Raw genomic sequence first — 19,712 nt, forward strand, 5'->3', positions numbered from 1 at the left:
GTCCCATTATCAGAGAGATTGAAATCATTTGGTACTTTGACCATTGTACTATTCAAGAATCTGCTTGTTGATCTGACTATAACTACAGATAGGCCGTTGTGTGTGTGCTGATTTTTTTTCTAAAACCTGGTTGCCTGTTTTCTGTTTGATGTCATTCAGGGACCGCCATGTGAGCGCTAATATTTAGACCACCAAACAGGTGGTCCTCTGATTGCGGGCACTGTTGTCCTGTTTTCTTGTTTATGCATAACAAAATTTTCAGCCCAGGTTGAATTTCAGATTGGAAGTGAAACGATAATTCAAGTGAAATGAAGTACGAAAGCATATGATTTAGTCCACTTTTATTTACATATATATTATTAATTACATGAACAACAGGAGAGGATAAAAGAAGAAATCAAATTCTTAGTTCGTGTGTGTGTGTGTGTGTGTGTGTGTGTGTGTGTGTGTGTGTGTGTGTGTGTGTGTGTGTGTGAATTAAATTGAATACATTCTTATTTCCCCTTCTACATATTGTAATGTCTAAACATCAGAGCCCTGCATTAAACAGCTGTTCGGTCCGCGGCCAGGCCCCTCAAAAGCTGATATGTCCTCCTCTGAGCTTTCAAATTCCTGCTCTGATGTCTGGTCTTACTCCACCTATTGCCCCTTATAGCTGTCCTGAGTAAAATAATTTCTGCCTCATCCTGCCCTCTACTTCCTGAAGTATGGACATTGGTTTAACATGCGAGGTACTTACATTTCTTTTCGAAGGGGTAAAACTATTGTGCATTTCTGAAATCCTACTAAATCAAAGTTCAGACTTGGAAATAGAAGAAACAACTTGAGTTTAAGCAACAGAATCATGCTATCTACAGTACCACTCCCTTGTGTCCATAAAATCTGGAAGTTTCAATTTCCACCATTTTGAAAAGAACATACAGAAGGAGTCATATAGATTGCATAGATGGAGCTTGATGGAGCAGTCTAATACTGTTTTTCCCTAAAGTTTAAGTAACTGGATACAGATTGAATTGTCTATTAAGCACAATTCATTTAAATTTTCACATTGTATTTAAGGTTCTGGTTATCTAGTTAAGGTTGATTGATATTTCTGTTACATCAGTGTCAGCATTTCAATAATTTTAAAGCATGTTTATCCCAACCTTTACACTTTTTGTTAATTAAAAAAGTAATTTGTCTACTTTAAAATAAAGGTATAAGTAAAAATACACCAGCTATTTTTACTTTTACAGTCCAAGTTGACAGTCCAAGTTTTCCTCAGTTGGACTTTTACAGTCCAACTGAGGAAAACAGAGAGCAGTAATTAGATTTAATTACTGCTCTCTGTTTGCCTCAATGAATGAGTTAATACACTTACACATCAAAGTACTATGACTGTATCAGCCTGAATCAAGGTTTAATTTTATTAGTGACTGTTAAATGGATAGTTGTGCAGTTCCATCTAAACAGCAGAGCTCTGCAGTGTGAATTGTTGTGAAATGTTCAGGCTGGTGCTTCTCTCTCTCTTCTTCCTGTTCACTTTTTCACAGCGCAAAAGACTCAACAGATGCTTTCGCAACTTCTGCGAGAGCATATATAGCAGAGGGTTCATACAGCAGTGAGAATAGGCAAGCATTTCACAGATATGGTAGGCAACTGCTAACCGTTTCAGTACCTTACAATCATTGTTTGTATTGAGAGACTTGATTAAAAGCATAATATGGTATGGCCCCCAGCAAATGAAAAAGGCTGCAACAATACACAACAGCACAGCCACAGTCCTGAACTTCCTTCTGTTTAAACCTTGCAAAACTTTCATGAGGATGGCAGAGTAGCAGAAAATAATGATGGCAAATGGGAGGAAGAATAGCAGTGACACTTGGAGATAATGTCCAAGCGTGTCTTCAGATTCATCATAGCAAAAGTTTTTACCTTCCCAGCTTTCAACCTTTACTTTCATTGCATCACTCAGGGACGCTAAGATGCTGATGACCCAGGCAGCTATACAGGCACCAATTGCACACTTCTTCACTCTGACATGGCTGATCGGCCAGTTGTGCAGTACAACAGTAGTAAAACGATCCACTGTCATAGCAGTCAGCAGAATGACACTGCTGTACAAACCAACAGCGAATCCAGCAGTGATAACTTTGCAGACAAAGTCCCCAAAGACCCAGTTGTGTAGGTGATCAGCGGCCCAGAATGGAAGTGTGATGGTGAAGATCAAATCAGAGCAGGCCAGGTTCAGGATGAAAATATTTGTGATACTTTTCAGATTCTCGTAGATGAAAAGAACACATAAGAGGAGGCTGTTGCATATGATACTGAGGATGAAGATCAAGATGAAAAGGGGACCAGTGATGGTGGGAACATTAGTATCACACATGTATTCAACAAGACCACTCGTTCTGGATGTGGATGTGAAGTTTGCCATTTTCAATTTTCTGGAAAACATACATATAAAATAAAATGCAATCAAACACAATGACTGAGCAGTTTTCTCTAAAGTGACAGAAACTGTTGATTTTGGTTCTAATTTTTGTATATTATATAAAACCAAAGTGACTAAAAAAGTATCAAATTTCAGAAAACAAAAACAGCAACTTACCTCAAACATCAACTGTCAAGTCTTCTGCTGAATTGCCCTGTGATTCAGCACAAAAGCTGTACAATGTTCTTCGGAAAACTAATAGTTCGTCCTTTTGTTTCACATTAATTCAGATATTCTGCCTTAACAAAAACCACATTATGAAACAAAAAATTCAAAGTTAACTTGTGCAACAAACTGTCACATGAAAAATGAAACTTCATCAAAATTAAACCTGACAAATAGCTGTCTATACGCATGTTACATTCCTCTGAACTTACCTCTATCTCAGGTCTTCTGTTGAACTGCACTGTGGTGAAAAACGTGTGATGTTCGTGAGATATCTGATATTTTGTCTCGTCTTTGAGCTAGAGTACCACCCTAATGAAAGCCACACTGTGAAGAAAAAAAAGCAAAAAGCTTGAGCAATCACTTTTTTCTACATTGAAATGAAATAAAATAATGTTGAATGTATTTTTTTTTTTCAAAGCCATCTAATCAAAACAGACTCAATCAAAAGTTACATTTATTTACATAAATAAATGCAGAAACCCCAGTATTCTGTTCAAAAGAAAGTATTTCTTGCTGAAAACATGTAAACATTATATAAATACAACTAAATATGAAAACATAAAATCCAACACAGATCATAAAAATGGTGTTGATTTATGATATCTCTAATGCTGTGTAGAGCATAAAAAGGTAGACCAACATATTAAAGTGCTAAAGTAGTACAGCAGCAAGGCTCTTGATGAGGAAGCAGATAAGAAGAAAATTAAAATTGAAACAAAACATGTTACACACCACTGTGGTTAAAAAGAAGCCTCACACTCTTATTCTGTTGTTGTTGTTTTTTTCTGTTAGACCCTTTACAATAGGGCTACACTCTGACCCCACCAGCCTGATTTGTCTGAGATCTTGTCACCAGAAATTTGCCATTGTTATAGAGCCTGAATATTTGAGTTACTGTAATAGTTTTGGTAGCAAAAACCATCCATCCATCCATTTTCTTCCACTTCTCTGGAGCTGGGTGTTGGAGTGATTTTGTTAAAAGTTGTCATTGTTGCATTTAAAATTGTGAACCTTGTCTTAAACTGCAGGCACACTTGCAGGTAACATTCTGGTTTCCTTATTTAGTAAGGAATGTTTACTTCCTGCCATTTATGGGCTCACCTATGCTTGTATATGGTGGACCATTAAAAGGGGTTAAGACATATACGGGGTGAGGGGAGATGACCCTTTTTATGACTAGGGATGTTGTTAAAACAGTTGTAACCAGGAAGTTACATATACAAACACAAACACACACACACACACACACAGTGCCTTAACTTTTATGACACACCATATGGGTTTTACAATGGGAGGGGAGACTGGAGTTGGCTGGGATCAGGTGGGGAGCTTGCAGCTCCAAGATCCTGACCAGACCGGCTTCCCTTGCAAGTTAAAATGGATTGAGGTCTAATTATCTTGCTTTATTCACGGTGAACAAAGCAAAGCCTGCAAGTGCAGACCTAATACCGGGCTGCAGGGACAGCAGCCAAAGCAGAGAAAGCCAGACCTGCCTCTCCCTGGCGACCTCCTCTAGGTTATCAGGGGAACACCAAGGCATTAACAGGTCAGCCAAAAGGTATATTCTCTCCAGCATGTCCTGGGTCTGCCCCAGATTCTTCTTCTGGTGGGCCAAAACCACCTCAACTGCATCCTTTCGATGTGGAGAAGATAATCGGAGCCCCTTCCAGATGGCCAAACCTCTCACTAGGGATGGGTATCGAAAACCTTGTTGAGAACTGGTTCCCACTGTTTCAATTCCTTGGAATTGTTTGCCATTTTTGTAAAACAATTCCCTTATCGATTCCAGTCGCCCCGAATGACGTCACCACGTTGCGGAGCGTCATTTACCTGGCAGGAAACATGGCGGCTCAAACGCTCAAAAGTTTGATTATACTTTACGAGAACGGATGACAACAGGGCAACTTGCAATACTTGCCAAGTAGATATTTCATTTAAGGGAGGAAACACTACGAATATGAAAAAGCATTTGCTCACAAAACACACGATAACCTTAAATGAATGTCATGTTTTTAATTCCGCTCGACTTGTGAATCTCAACCCAGCAGCAGCGGTAACGTTGGCACGTCCTCTCCCGTTAATGCGGCAGGTAAATAATCAACTAACAGTGCATATTGTGTTAGCGCGATCTGCCTTATTACAAAACCTGCTATTACTGTGCATTTAGGTGACCATGATGAGAGAGACAGACAGAGTCTGGCTGGCTCAGATGCTGGCAGTTCTCACTGCAGTCTACCGGTAGCATCTCCTTTCAGGCCAGGATAGACGAATGTTACTGAGCAGTGACTCAGTTTGTGGTAAAAGGTTTGCACCCATTTGCCACAGCAGATGCCCTGATTTTCGGTAAGTGAATGTGTTTAATTGTAGGCAGGGACATTACTGGATATTCTTGTGTAATTGCTACAGAATAATTTATGTTATACTTTGTTATTGCTACAGAAGAATATTTATTTTGTTATTTTACATTTACAATTTTTTTTCCTGGGGACCCTGTGACACCCCATTGAAGAGCCGTAGGCTGTGGATCTCTTAAGATCTCACTGTTGGGTTTGTAAGGCCATGTTACTCCTAAATTTCTATCTTGTTCAAAGAGAAGATATAAAACAAAGTTCTAAGCTATTCGACCTTAGTGTTCTCCTTTTTTAAAAGAATCGATAAGAGAATCGATAAAGAATCGAATTGTTAAACAGAATCAAAAATGGAATCGGAATCGTGAAAATCTCATAGATACCCATCCCTACCTCTCATCCTGTATACAACAACAACAACAACTACAACTACAACTACCTCTCTGCATTTAACCCATTCACTCACTAAGGGAGAGGCCAGCCACCCTTTGGAGAAAGCTCATGTCCACCACTTGTATCTGCAATTTTGTTCTTTCAGTCACTACCCAAAGCTCATGACCATAGGTGAGCGTAGGGACATAGATTGACTGGTAATTCAAGAGCATCACTTTTACGCTCAGCTATCTTTTAACCACGACTGCATTATTGCGGCTGCAGCACCAGTCTGTCCATCGCTCTCTTGCCCCCCTCTCACCTTAGCTCAAACCAATTTTTAATAATCTTCGCTAACCAGCAAAAGTTAATATCTGCCATTGACAGCTGCCACTCCCTTTTAATTTTGTTTTGTTGTGTCAATCCCAAATTATTAAATGTTTCTAGAATACTGGAACCAGATCTTTGGGCACAACAAATCTCAAGTCCCTTATCTCTTAAATTTGGCTTGAACAGCTAAGCCTCTTGACTGTGTTTGTAGGTGCCAGTCACTTATTACAACTAATTTTCTAACATAAATATTTTTAAGTAGAAGTAGTTCTAATCTGAGTTGAGTTTGGGTCTGGGTCCCAGTGGGTCTGTGGCACAATGTTTATGTGTTTGGTCTTTTATTTCTGGTTTCTTTAATGTTCTGAGGTTAAGATTGTGTTCCAGGTTTTATTTCTTATTATAGTTGTAATTGCTCTATGCCACAGGTGTGGAACTCCAGGCCTGGAGGGCCAGTGACCTGCAGGTTTTAGTTGTGTCCATGATACAACACAGCTTATTTAAAGGCTAAATTACCTACTCAGCATTTTTTGAAGTTCTCCAGAGGCCTGGAAATGAACTAATTATTTGATTCAGGTGTGTTGACCCAGGGTGTTATCTAAAACCTGCAGAACACCAGCCCTCCAGGAGTGGAGTTCAACACCTCTGCATGCCTACTCTTTGTAATGTCAGGTTTTAGTTTGGTTATCTACAGGGTGGGCCATTTATATGGATACACCGTAATAAAATGGGAATGGTTGGTGATATTAAAGTCCTGTTTGTGGCACATTAGTATATGTGAGGGGGAAAACTCCTCAAGATGGGTGGTGACCATGGTGGCCATTTAGAAGTCGGCCATCTTGGATACAACTTTTGTTTTTTCAATAGGAAGAGGGCCATGTGACACATCAAACTTATTGGTAATGTCACAAGAAAAACAATGGTGTGCTTGGTTTCAACGTAACTTTATTCTTTCATGAGTTATTTACAAGTTTCTCTTTGTTCACAGCCATTTACATGTCGAAGAGGTTAACACATGAGGTGCATGTATCCAGTCTAAAACCCTGGTATAATTTGCAGCCACTACAGAGGTTAGATAGCGCCTCCTCACAGTTTGCACCGAGGTCTCGCGCTGAATAAAACCGGTGATGTTAAAAAACACACCGTAGTGGTCAGAGACAGCCAAATCAACAACAGAGGACACACTGTTGGACAGCCCATAGGTGATGACCAGGTCCAGAGTGTGTCCTCTGTTGTGAGTCGGCTGCGTGACGTGCTGGGTAAAATCCATACAGTGAAGAATGTTTAAGAATTCTTTTGATGTACAGTCAGAAGGATTATCTATGTGCAGGTTAAAATCACCGGTTAAAATGATCATGTTATATTTTGAGTGTATGTGTACTGTTCTCTCTATGTGTTAAACTCCCTGAGTGTGAACATAGATAAACAGCCAGCCAAACTCCTTTTCAAGAGCCAGGAAGGTGAGCGTACTTGCTCCTTTAATGACTCCAAACATAGCAATCATCTTGCACTGACATCATTGAACTGGAGTGAAACTAGAAAAACACATAATACAAAACTCTTAATCGATTGACATATAATCAGCAGGTAAATATATTCAGGCACTTACACAGGAGACCATGAAATAAGTATACTGTAGATATGCAAACTGATATTACTACAAAGAAAAACAAGCAGGTAGTGGGTGAGCGTACACTTGTATCATTAGCTCAGAAGCTACACCCTATAACTGCACTTCAAAGAAGGTACAAAATAATGTCTCAAAACACCCTATTATTAATTGCTTAATATACAAAGAACTGACAGAACTTACGACTATTGCTTTCTGAAGGACTCCTTTGAAGGATTGCTTTGGATTCCACATGAATGATTACAAAGTTGTAGCCATGCTTTTCCCACTGTTCTCTGCATTTCCTGCTTCCTGTCTATGCACAATGCAAAATAAAAGCCTCCCTGTCTATCCAGATGTCAAAATAAAAGATTCAACATTTTTCAATATATAACAATAGAAATACACTTTACACTTATTTGTGTCATTAGCATATGAACATATTGAAAACAGAACACTCCCCGTCTGGCATTCCCAAATATGCCACTTCATGCTTAACTGTCTTTGGTTAACTTAGGACTCTCTATTGATAAGAGCAAAATAACATCACTTATAGGCCTTGAGAAAGTCTTTACTTTGCCTTGTGATGCTGTTCTGACTTCCACTTTGCGCACCTTCCCATCACTACTTGGAAAGGTGGTAGTGACCAACCCCATCGGCCACTCGTTACGAGATGACTGCTTCTGTTTGAGCAACACTACATCACCCACTTGTAAGTTGCGACATGCCACTTGCCACTTGGCTGCAGAGTGTGTAGATATTCATTTCTCCATCGGGTCCAGAATTCATCAGCAAGTACCTGTACTTGCAGGTTTCTGCGTTACTATCATAGCGGGAGTCAGCAGCAGTGGTGAAGAAGGATCTTTGGAGACTGGGATCAATGGCCTTGCATTGATTATAGCAGACACCTCTGCCATCAATGTACAGAGCACTTCATGACTCAGGGAACTGTGTTTACCGTGAGACAACATGGAGTCCAGTATCCTCCTGGTTACACCAATCATGCGCTCCCACACACCTCCCATATGCGAGGCATGTGGAGGGTTGAACTCCCATGTACAGCCGTGTTCGTAGAGGTACTCAGGATCTTGTTTTGACTCTGATCATCTTGTCTTATTCCTAATTCAGAACATGCTCCAACAAAGTTTGTACCACAGTCTGACCTCAGCTGCTTCACAGGCCATCTTAAGGCAAAAAGTCTGCGTAGTGCATTGATGCAGCTACTTGAGTCCATGGACTCAATGACTTCTATATGCACAGCCCTGGTACTCATGCACGTGAAAAGGATCGCCCATCGCTTACTCTGAGCTGCTCCACCTCGAGTTCTTCGGGTGATTACCTCCCACGGATCAAAAACATCCAACCCTACATATGTAAAGGGAGGAGACATGCTCAGACGTTCTGGGGGAAGGTCGGCCATTTTCTGGACTTCCAGTTTTCCTCTCAGCTTGCGGCAGACAATACAGGAATGGATTACAGAGCTAATCAACCTTTTGCCGGCAACAATCCACAGGCCTTCCGCTCTGATTGCCCCTTCTGTAAACTGTCGTCCTTGATGTTTTATCTTTTCATGGTAATGGGTCACTAGCAATTTGGTCACATGATTCTGTTTTGGGAGAATGATTGGATTTTTCCTTCCAAGTGGAGTGTTTCAGACGTCCACCAACCCGTAAAAGACCGTTGCACATGAAAGGGTCTAGCTTGAGGATTGTGCTTGTCTTTGAAATTGCTCTATTCTCTTGCAGTGCAACATACTCTTCTGGATAAGCATCCCTTTGGACCAACCTAAGTATGGTCAGCTTTTCTGCCTCCAGTTCTTCTGGAGTATGAAGTTTGTTGCACATATGCCATCCTCTACATGTATTTGGGGGGTTGGTACTGAATGATTGAGTCTGGTGGCTCAAGAAGGCAACTGCTCTCAGTAAAGACCTCCAGGTGGAGAAGCGTTGGAACCTATTTGAAGTCAACTTACCCTCGGTTATATGGGTAGCACAGGATGTCAGCTGTGGTCTTACCTCCACATCTGCATCTGGTTCCACCAGCTCAAAGGGCTCATGTGTTTCAGCCACAGGAGGCTTGTGAAGAAAATCTGGACCTGTAAACCACATAGTCTCTCCAAGCCGAGATGCTGGGACCGATCTGGTGGCTAGGTCAGCTGGATTCTGATCTGTTGTTTGTGGGAAGTTCTGTATCCCAGTCGCATATGTCAGCTGAAAGTTCCCTTAGTAGTGCTCGTCCTCGGATGGTCACTGGAGCAGCCAAGCCCAGTGGGTCGAAGAGGCTGTTAACTGTCGATAGCACTCCTCGGCGAGTGAAGGGTTTGTTGTCAGCTGCAACCTTGAATGTGAAGGTGTCAGAATCTATCCTCCAGCACAGACCAAGGCTTCTTTGTGCTGGGAGAACTTCCTCATTTAGCGCCAAGTCTTTTAAACCTGTAGCCAGATCTTCAGGGGTGAAAGCCTGCATCACTTTGATACTGTTGGAGGCAATCTTATGCAGTTTAAGATTAGATCTTGCCAGTGATGCTGGAGTGCGCTTGAGAAGGTCAATAGCCTCTGCTTCTCTCTCGAGAGAGATCAGTCCGTCGTCCACATAAAAGTGTCTCTCCACAAACTGGCGTGTGTCAGGTCTGTATTTGTGCTCACCCTCTTGGGAAGCTCTTCGAAGTCCATATACAGCGACTGCAGGTGACGGGCTATTCCCAAACACATGCACGCGCATGCGGTATTCCCCTACTTCCTTTGTCAGGTCATGATCTTTGTGCCAAAGAAATCTTAGATAATTTCTGTGGTCCTCTCTCACCATGAAACAATAGAACATCTGTTGAATGTCGGCTGTCACAGCAACAATGTCCTTTCTGAACCTGAGCAGCACTCCTAACAGGGAGTTATTTAGGTCAGGGCCTGAGAGCAGGACGCCATTAAGAGAAATGCCACTTTCTTGTGCGCTTGAGTCAAATACTACGTGTATTTGATCGGGTTTTTGGGGGTGGTAGACCCCAAAAATGGGTAAATACCAACATTCTTCATGTTCTTGGAGAGAAGGTGCCTTCTCAGCATGCCCATTTTCGAAGAGCTTCTTCATGAATGCAATGAACTGCTCTTTCATTTTAGGATTTTTGCCCAATGTGCGATCCAGAGAGTGGAGACGAGACAAGGCTTGAGCACGGTTGTTTGGTAGGCGTGGTCTGGGCGACCTGAATGGTAGTGGAGCAACCCAGCTGTTTTGTTCATTCTGACAGAACTCCTTCTGCATGATGTTCAGAAAGCTCTCGTCTTCAAACGACAAAGCCGGTTCGTTATCACATGTCTGTCTTGTGAATACGCTTACCCCAAGTTTTTCCTCAGCAGGCATGTTGATGGAGCCATAACTGGACAGGCAAGGGTAAATATCGGGTCTTTTCTCCCCGCCATACGCCAACTTTTCTTTCACAGATATTTCATTCTGACATGGCACCATGAAAGATGGACGTCCATTAGGCAAGACACTAGTCTTATAGACAGCTACAGTAGGCTTGTGTGCCCTGTTGATGCAAACTTCCCCAACTATCACCCATCCCAAATCCAACTGCTGGGCAAAGGGAGCATTGTGGGGGCCGTTAATTTGTTGCCTTACTTTGTGTACACGTATGAGATCTCTTCCCAGTAAGATCAAAATCTGTGCTTCGGGATCTATCTCAGGAATGTAAGGCGCTATGGGCATCAAGTGGGCATGGGAACGTGCTACCTCTGTTGAGGGGATTTCAGACCTGTTGGTCATGATGTCATTACATTCAATGAGTGGAGGTAAGTCTAAGCACACTTCACCGTCTAAAGCCTCATTCTGGAAACCGACTGCCTTTCTCCCTGTCATCTCAGTAGTACCAGCGCATGTCTTCAGCAAGCACGGGGAAAGGTTGCTACTGATCCCAAAGAGTTGGAAAAACTCTGATTTGGCCAGCGAGCGATTGCTCTGGTCATCCAGGATGGCATACATCTTGACTGAGCGTTCTCGTTGTCCCTTTGGAAAAACTCGCACCAGGCAGATCTTAGCACAAGATCGTTCAAGGAGACCAACTCCACAGACTTCAGTGCACTTTGAGGTTACCTCTGTTGTGGAGTTGTTTCGCTGGTCTGTATCTGACACGGATGCAGGAGGCGACACTTCTGGGAGAGTAGTCTCCGGATGAAGAGCAGTGCAGTGCTTATCACTCTGACATTCATTGCACTGTAGGTTCATGTGACATTCCCTTGCAACATGAGTAACTGAGCAGCACCTAAAGCACCGTCTGTGGTCCTTTAATAATTTCTTCCGTTCCATGAGTGGTTTCGCTTTAAAGACCCTACATTTTTCCAGAGGGTGGGGTTTGTTGTGAAGTGGACAGTACTTAGCAGGATCATTTGCGCCTCTCCCATCTGTTTCTTCTCTATGTCTGGAGCTTGGATTAGCTACTGTGGACACATTTGTCTTTCGAACGGCTATGGCAGTTCTCCCACCATCATGATTTGCCATGGGTTTTTCATTTCAATTATAATAACGGCTGCTGTTTGTCAAAACAAAACTGGGATCGTTTCTAGCCTTGACTTCACTGTTGACAAAATCCACAAAAAAGGCAAATGGGGGGAAGCATACCCTATGCTGTTCTTTATACCTTGAATCAGCGGAGAGCCATTTCTCTTGCAGGTTCACTGGCAGCTTTTCGACAATGGGGTTAATGCCTCTTGGAGTATCCAAGTAACTAAGTAGGGCTGCTCGATTATGGCAAAAATGGTAATCACAATTATTTTCACTGAAATTGAGATCTCGATTATTTGACGATATTTATTTAACCCTTTAAGATCTACTATAGAACCAAGTCCGCCAGAGCTTATATTATTTTTTTACATGTTGTAGTGCCATTTGTGGGAGCATTTCAAGTTGCTATACATCAATACAACTGTTATAGCCCATATTTTAATAATATGTATGCATTAAGTCCATAGTAACTACATTAATTGCAAAAACGTGCAATAAGCTACAAAAAAATTGAAAATCGTTTTTGTTTTTTTTTACATATATTTCTACTTGGAGAAATTTAAGAGGTTTGTCCCTCAAAACTTTAAATACAAAAAAGTTGCAAAAAATAGTTTACAACAACAGGAAACTTATTGTGAGTGTCTTCATAGTTTTATTTTGGAGATACACCAATTTTTATATACTGCAGGAAAAACAAAAAAACAATCGTATGATGCAAATTTGCAAAGAAAACAGCATGAGCATCAAAATAAAATATTTCCAGCTGTGCAATTCGAGTTCTAAGCATCCCAGAAACTATTCAGAAACGTCAAACATGACTTATAAAAACACCAGTATAGGCTTTTAAGGCCTACAAGTAAAAAACTACATTTTCCGCGAATATGGCGTCACTTCCGGTTTTGGACAGGAAATGGCGGACATGCGATAGTTCGCGCTGACGTCTGTTTCAATGTGGGAAGTGTTACGAACAGCTGATCGGATCGGCAAAGCGTGTTTCTGGAATATTATGTTTTTGTTCCTGCAAGCGCTTTTTATGCAATTTTTTGCAAAGCTTTATGTGGAAGGAAACCGTGACCGAGGACAAATGATGGCATAAGATATAAGTTTCATATGCAAAAAAATTTATTGCGCTAGCTTACATGGTTCAGGTTCTACAGGGATTTAAAAATAGTTATACAAAACGGTGCGTGCTGCTCTGACCGGCTTTAAAGGGTTAACAATAACAATGTATTGAATAATGACTTTAAAAAATAATATAAAATAGTGTGCAAATACTGATAACAGTGCAAATGTTTGCAATATAAGAAATAAATGAAAAATGTAAACATCTATGTTTAGTGAACTTTGCAGTGTTGATCTGTGGTGCAGCTACGACACCGTAGCAAAGTTTACACACTGTGTCTACTTGATCCACGTCTGACTCCGCGAACCCATAATGTTTCCACACCACTGAAGTTTGTTTTTTTTAACCTCTTTTTTCAACCAACGGCAGTCACTCTCCTCTCCAAATAACTTCTGCTTAGCTTTCCGAGCTTCCCTCGGGTCCTCCTAATTGTCGTGACACGTGTTCGAAATGCAGAGAGGTGCGCTCGATTTTCCACACGGAGCAGCGCGAGAGTAAAGCTTGAGGGAGGTGCTAATAATCGGCTCAGTCATTTTTAATGATCGTTGAAAGCCCAGATCGTAATCGAGATTAAAATTCGATTAATTGAGCAGCCCTATAACTAAGACCTGGTAGATAACCATCTTCCTTGGCTGCCAGTTTTATGTTTTCTCTCAACGTGAGGCGAGGGAAGCAGTCCAGTCACTTAAAGAGAGCACACTCTATCACTTCTGGGGTTGCATAACATTCTTGAAGTCTCAACCATGACAAATTAAGCGCAGCTTCAGGGTTAGTGATATGAGCAGCACGGATCCTTTTTACATGTTCTGATGATTCCTTGCCGAGCCATTTTACTAGTAGATCTAACTCTTCACTGGCTGTCAGCTCCAAATCCTGAATGGTGCTGAGGAAGGATGACTGCCAAGCTCTGTAGCCTTCTGGCTGATCATCAAATTTAGTGAGACCTGTGGTTACTAATTCCCTGCGTGCTAGATACTTTGCAAAGTCTAACATGCCTGTAGATGGAGTCTGAGAGTTTTGCTGTATGCTGTTCCTTTGAGAAGTATCTGAATGCCTGATGTGTGGACTGCGTTCTACAGATGCCTTACAAAAATAGCGAGGGCTCAATGGAGTGGGTTGAGGCGAGAATGGCTGCTGTCCTGTAGTTGGCTGATGCTCACTTAGCTGTGAGTAACCAGGGTTTGTAGATAAAGTGTTATATTCTACGTTGGATTCTGGGAGTTCTTGTTTTGTTGACAACGATGCTTTCTTAACATAGATGGGACTCAGTGTGGCTTGAGAATCTATGGCAGGTTTAAAACTGATTCGAGCTTGATCTTCGAGGTATGCCTCGGTTTGCTGTTTTATGGACAAAGATGAGATGCCACTCCTGTTGCTGTGTATATCATCACAGTCTATGGCTGCTGCTGCTTCTAAAACCTCAGCCTCAGCTACAGCAACGGCAGCTGCTTTTTCAAGTTCCAATGCTTCTAGATCTGCCTCAAGAGTAGCCTTTTCTAAATCCAACTTGGCCTTATGTTTTTTTATTTCGAGCTCCCTCTGTGCAAATGTGGCCCTGGTGCGTGCAGCTTCAGCGATAGCTCTGGCGTACTTGCTCCTTTAATGACTCCAAACATAGCAATCATCTTGCACTGACATCACTGAACTGGAGTGAAACTAGAAAAACACATAATACAAAACTCTTAATCGATTGACATATAATCAGCAGGTAAATATATTCAGGCACTTACACAGGAGACCATGAAATAAGTATACTGTAGATATGCAAACTGATATTACTACAAAGAAAAACAAGCAGGTAGTGGGTGAGCGTACACTTGTATCATTAGCTCAGAAGCTACACCCTATAACTGCACTTCAAAGAAGGTACAAAATAATGTCTCAAAACACCCTATTATTAATTGCTTAATATACAAAGAACTGACAGAACTTACGACTATTGCTTTCTGAAGGACTCCTTTGAAGGATTGCTTTGGATTCCACATGAATGATTACAAAGTTGTAGCCATGCTTTTCCCACTGTTCTCTGCATTTCCTGCTTCCTGTCTATGCACAATGCAAAATAAAAGCCTCCCTGTCTATCCAGATGTCAAAATAAAAGATTCAACATTTTTCAATATATAACAATAGAAATACACTTTACACTTATTTGTGTCATTAGCATATGAACATATTGAAAACAGAACAGTATGTTTGTTAAAAATTCTGAAAATTCCTTGATAAAAGCAGCGCTGTCTTTAGGTGGTCTATAAATTGTGACAGATAAAACTGGAGGGCTGCTAAAAACAATAGCATGGAATTCGAAAGTGGTGAAATTGTCAAATAAAATTTGTTTGGTGGTGAGTGTGTTGTTGGTTAAAGATGCAGTCCCACCACCTCTCTTACCACTTCTAATAGAAAAAGAGAAATTAAAATTTGGTGGGGAGGCCTCAGTGAGAACAACTGGTGCATCCGAACCCAGCCATGTTTCAGTTAAAAATAAACAGTCAAGTTTATTATCTAAAATTAAATCATTAATAATAAAAGACTTGTTCAACAGAGAGCGGACATTTAAAAGTGCCATACTGATCAAGACTGGTGGATTTTTGACAGTAGAGGTCAATGGATGTTGACATTTTTGAAGAGGCCGGAGGTTATTAATGTTTTTGGAGTTAGTGGATTTATGATAATTCTGATGCTCTCTGTTTGTGATTATGACGGGTATTATGTTGACTGTGGGAGAGAGAGGTCCGAGTCCAGAGTTTTGTGTATTACTGTTAAAAGTGGAGCAAATATAGGAGCTGGGACCAGGGGGACATCAGTCAGTGGCGGACAGATCAGCAGGTAATGTTGGTTTGGGGTAATGACAGGGCCGTGTGCGGGAGTGCCGGACATCAGATCTCAAGCAAGATCTGATGTCCGGTGCTCGAAAAAAAAAATCGATGCTACACATTTCTTTCATTCAAAGCATTTAATTTATCCAAAAATTGTAAATATCAAATCTGTGATCACTACAGAAATCAGGTGAACAGGAAAAGAAATGTGCACTGAGCAACAGGAGAGTAAAAACCCCAAAATGATAACCTGTATTATGTATGGCCATTATCAGACTTAAATCTTTGAAACTCAAGTCACAAACTAACTAATCACATAACAGTTCCTTAGTTCAGGAAGCTGTGGTTACATTTCATTACACAGGAAAAGGCTTTTTCAGCAGCAAGTTGGTTGACTCAGAAGAAAATCTATACAATCTAACTAGCCGACGCAATAAGTTACATTTTAATATCTTAAAATAATCAAGGCTTCATAGGAAGACCATACATTCTGTCTCAGTTTTTAACTGACCAGGGAGGTAATGTGTTTTCAGCCATTGTGCCTATGGTTTACACACATCATAACTAAAACAAACCATATGTTTCCTGAAATGAAGGCACGGTTGGGGCAGCAGTCGTGTGGTGTTTGTAGGAAAGAGAACCCTACAGTATATGCAGGAAACGGCTAGATGCAGGTGAGCGTTTATTTACAAAGGGTGAAATATAAACAGAAACAAGGGTGGCGAGGACTGGGAAAAACTAATAAACCTGGAACACGCAACATGGAGAGGAACACGAGATGAGAACAGAGAGACAGAGAAATACCAACTAACGCAGAGTAACACAGACGACGCGACGAGGAACACAGGCAGGTACACACTATAAATACACACAAGGTAATGAGGGAATGACACACAGGAGGGGAACACAGCCGAACCTAATTAGACACAATGAGACACAAACCTTCAAAGTAAAACAGGAAACACACAGAGTGTTTTACAACACAAACTCGGGGACATGAACAGAGCACAGAGTAAAGACACGGGTAGGGCTGATAAAACACTAAAGCACTAAACACAAGAACCAAACCCTGAGAACTAACACAAAATAAGAATTAACACAAAACATAAGATGATACCAAAATGAACACAAAACGCTGGGTCAACAACCCAGGATCATGACACCTTTTGATGCTTCTGTTTCCATATGTTTGTGTATGAATGTGATCCCAGCTCTGACACCAACAGTGGAAATGATTAAACCAACAGATTATGATTAACAACTTTTACAGTCACTGATGAGTTCTCTTTTTTCTTGAGAATTCGTGAGGATGTCTTTGAAGCATTCAAGATAACTTGAATTTTGTCATTTTTAATCTGATATTAAGAGATATTAAGTACATCTCCCCAACAGCCTTCTCATCAGTAGGCGAAGATGAGGTTAAGCAGAGATCTGCATGTTAAGTAAGCAGTTCACAAATGCAAATAAGTACATTTGGCTTAGAGAACAGTGTCCTTTATTTAGGACATACAAAATGATTTTATGAGTAATTTGCTTATTTAGGCACATTAGTTGCTGCATTTAGATCACCCAGAGAACTTCATATGAAAATGTTTTATGCTTGATCAATTCTACATTGACGGCAACCTGCCACACTTGCCTTGTATGTCCTGCAACATTGCAGACTCCTTACCAGTCGATATGCCCTTGGACATTCCTGCCTATTCCAGTCTCACTTCTTGGAGAAATGTAACTATTTATTTAATTTTGAGGAGATAAAGTCACCCTCTACCAGGAAACAAAATAAAATAGCCTGGGTTTTTATTAGTTCCATTTCACTGCATGTGCCCTTCATAGCAGATTCAAGTTAAGTACATTAATTAGAATTAGAATTTAGATTCAAATATTTGAATTCTTATGTAGTAATATTATTTGATTATTATAATGATATAGCACAAGATTCAGTTACCTTTATACTAAAATGGTTAGTAGAATTGTGCTTCAAGAAGCTACTTTTTACTTTCTCGCTTTGAGTACATTTCAGAGCTTCTACTTTTTCACACTTGAAGTTTTGTTTTGTTTTTTTGTTTTTTTTGTACTTGAGTAAAGAAGTTGTTTCAGTACTTTGTCCCCAGCAATTTTCAACTCAGGCATCTGTACTTCTACCTCAGGAAAGAAAATCTATACTTTTGCCAACTCTGTTCAGGCTGACAATTAATGCATGTAATTATACAGGATTTACTCTCTTCTGAGACTGAGCCAAATGCTGCAAAACTGATCGCACAGGAGTTTAAATAGATAATGACCCAAAGCATACTACGAGCAAATTAAAGAGTACCTTTAATTTATCTTCCAATGGTCAAGTCAGTCATCTGATCTTCACCCAATAGACAATGACTAAAGTCAAAGCTGTGACTCTCAAACAGAAAGTAAAGGTGGCTGAAATGGCAGAAAATGACTATCAATGAAATATTTTGAAATCTAGCATACCTTTACATATACCACAAGTAGCAGTGAAATATGCATCTTTAACTTGTTACATTAAATTCAAGAAAGTTGTAATGTCATTGGATGATGTAATAAGATTTAACAATAAATAAACCCAGTTTTTTGTAATAAAAGTATTTACAGATTAAATATGTATTAAATGTAAATAATTTAAACAGCAGAGCTCTGTACACTGAAAGATACATTCTGAGTAACAGAAGGGTTGAGGCTGGTGCTTCTCTCTCTGTTCTTTCTGCCCACATTTTCACAGCGCAAGAGATTCAACAGATGCTTTCGCAACTTCTGTGAGAGCATATACAGCAGAGGGTTCATACAGCAATGAGAATAGGCAAGCATTTCACAAACACTGTAGGCAACTTCTAACTGTTCCTTACAACCGTTGGGTTTATAAAGAGAAGTAATTAAAAGCATAATATGGTATGGCCCCCAGCAAATGAAAAAAACTGCAACAATACACAACAGCACAGCTACAGTCTTGTGCTTCTTTCTGTTTAAACCTTGCAAAACTGTCTTGAGGATGGCAGAATAGCAAAAAATAATGATGACAAATGGGAGGAAGAATAGCAGTGACACTTGGAGATAACGTCCAAGCTGTTCATCAGATTTATCGTAGCAATAGTTTTTACCATCCAAGTTTTCAACCTCTACTTTCATTGCATCATGCAGGGATGCTGAGATGCTGATGACCCAGGCAGCTATACAGGCACCGATTGCATACTTTTTTCTTTTAGTATGATTGCTATTCAACTTGTGCAGCACCACAGCAATAAAACGATCCACTGTCATGGCAGTCAGCAGAATGACACTGCTGTACAAACCAACAAAGAATGCAGCAGTCACGAATTTGCAACTAGAGTCCCCAAAGACCCAGTGGTGTAGGTGATGAACAGCCCAGAATGGAAGTGTGATGGTGAAGATCAAATCGGAGCAGGCCAGGTTCAGGATGAAAATATTTGTGATATTTTTCAGATTCTCGTAGATGAAAAGAACACATAAGAGGAGGCTGTTGCATGTGATACTGATGATGAAGATCAAGATGAAGAAGGGACCAGTGATGGTGGGAACATTAATATCACAAATGTATGCAGCATGATCGCTCACTCCATCATAAGTGGATGTGAAGTTTGCCATTTTCAATTTTCTGGAAAACATAAACACAAACCTACATTTTAAAAACGTAATTAAACACATTAACTCAACACTTTTCTGTAAACAGAAATTGTTGATTTTAGTTTAAGTTTTTGTATTTTAGGTAAATATAAAAAGTAATTATGTAGCACATTTGTAATAAAAACAAGTACTGATCAACTTACCGCAAACGTCAACTGCCACGTTGCTGACTTGCACTATGATGTGAAAGCTGTGATAGTCTTGAGATAAGTAATAGTTCCTTTCCTCATTTCACACGAAATCAGAGATACCGCCCTTAACATAAACCACATCTTGAAAAAATAAATAAATAAAACCCCATAAAACATTTTGTCTTTTAATATTTTTG

The 19,712-nt window shown here is 40.4% G+C and overlaps 2 protein-coding genes and 1 long non-coding RNA gene across 4 annotated transcripts; all 3 read right to left on the minus strand.

The window, feature by feature from the left end:
* Positions 1 to 2,408: 2,408 nt before the first annotated feature.
* Positions 2,409 to 10,940, minus strand: LOC113010738 (uncharacterized). 2 transcript variants are annotated; one of them, XM_080292912.1, is made up of 4 exons: positions 7,502 to 10,940; positions 2,851 to 2,965; positions 2,591 to 2,712; positions 2,409 to 2,426 (listed from the first exon to the last, which is right to left on the minus strand). In XM_080292912.1, exon 1 carries the CDS (start codon positions 10,754 to 10,756, stop codon positions 9,449 to 9,451), a length of 1,308 nt encoding a protein of 435 aa, XP_080149038.1. In that variant the 5' UTR covers positions 10,757 to 10,940; the 3' UTR covers positions 2,409 to 2,426; positions 2,591 to 2,712; positions 2,851 to 2,965; positions 7,502 to 9,448. The 2 variants fall into 2 exon arrangements, with proteins under 2 accessions (XP_080149038.1, XP_080149039.1); XM_080292913.1 differs by lacking the exons at positions 2,409 to 2,426; positions 2,591 to 2,712; positions 2,851 to 2,965 and adding an exon at positions 6,617 to 7,223.
* A 1,955-nt stretch (positions 10,941 to 12,895) lies between these two features.
* On the minus strand, positions 12,896 to 14,952 carry LOC145422004 (uncharacterized). Its single transcript, XR_013903371.1, has 2 exons — positions 14,849 to 14,952; positions 12,896 to 14,570 (listed from the first exon to the last, which is right to left on the minus strand). It is a non-coding gene; the product is annotated as an uncharacterized LOC145422004 (long non-coding RNA).
* A 3,073-nt stretch (positions 14,953 to 18,025) lies between these two features.
* On the minus strand, positions 18,026 to 19,583 carry LOC113011214 (chemokine XC receptor 1-like). Its single transcript, XM_026150655.2, has 2 exons — positions 19,528 to 19,583; positions 18,026 to 19,355 (listed from the first exon to the last, which is right to left on the minus strand). The coding sequence occupies exon 2, from the start codon at positions 19,343 to 19,345 to the stop codon at positions 18,365 to 18,367; it is 981 nt and encodes a 326-aa protein (XP_026006440.2). The 5' UTR covers positions 19,346 to 19,355; positions 19,528 to 19,583; the 3' UTR covers positions 18,026 to 18,364.
* Positions 19,584 to 19,712: the final 129 nt, after the last annotated feature.

The sequence above is a fragment of the Astatotilapia calliptera genome, chromosome 18, assembly GCF_964374335.1.
Source record: "Astatotilapia calliptera chromosome 18, fAstCal68.1, whole genome shotgun sequence".
NCBI lineage: Eukaryota > Metazoa > Chordata > Actinopteri > Cichliformes > Cichlidae > Astatotilapia > Astatotilapia calliptera.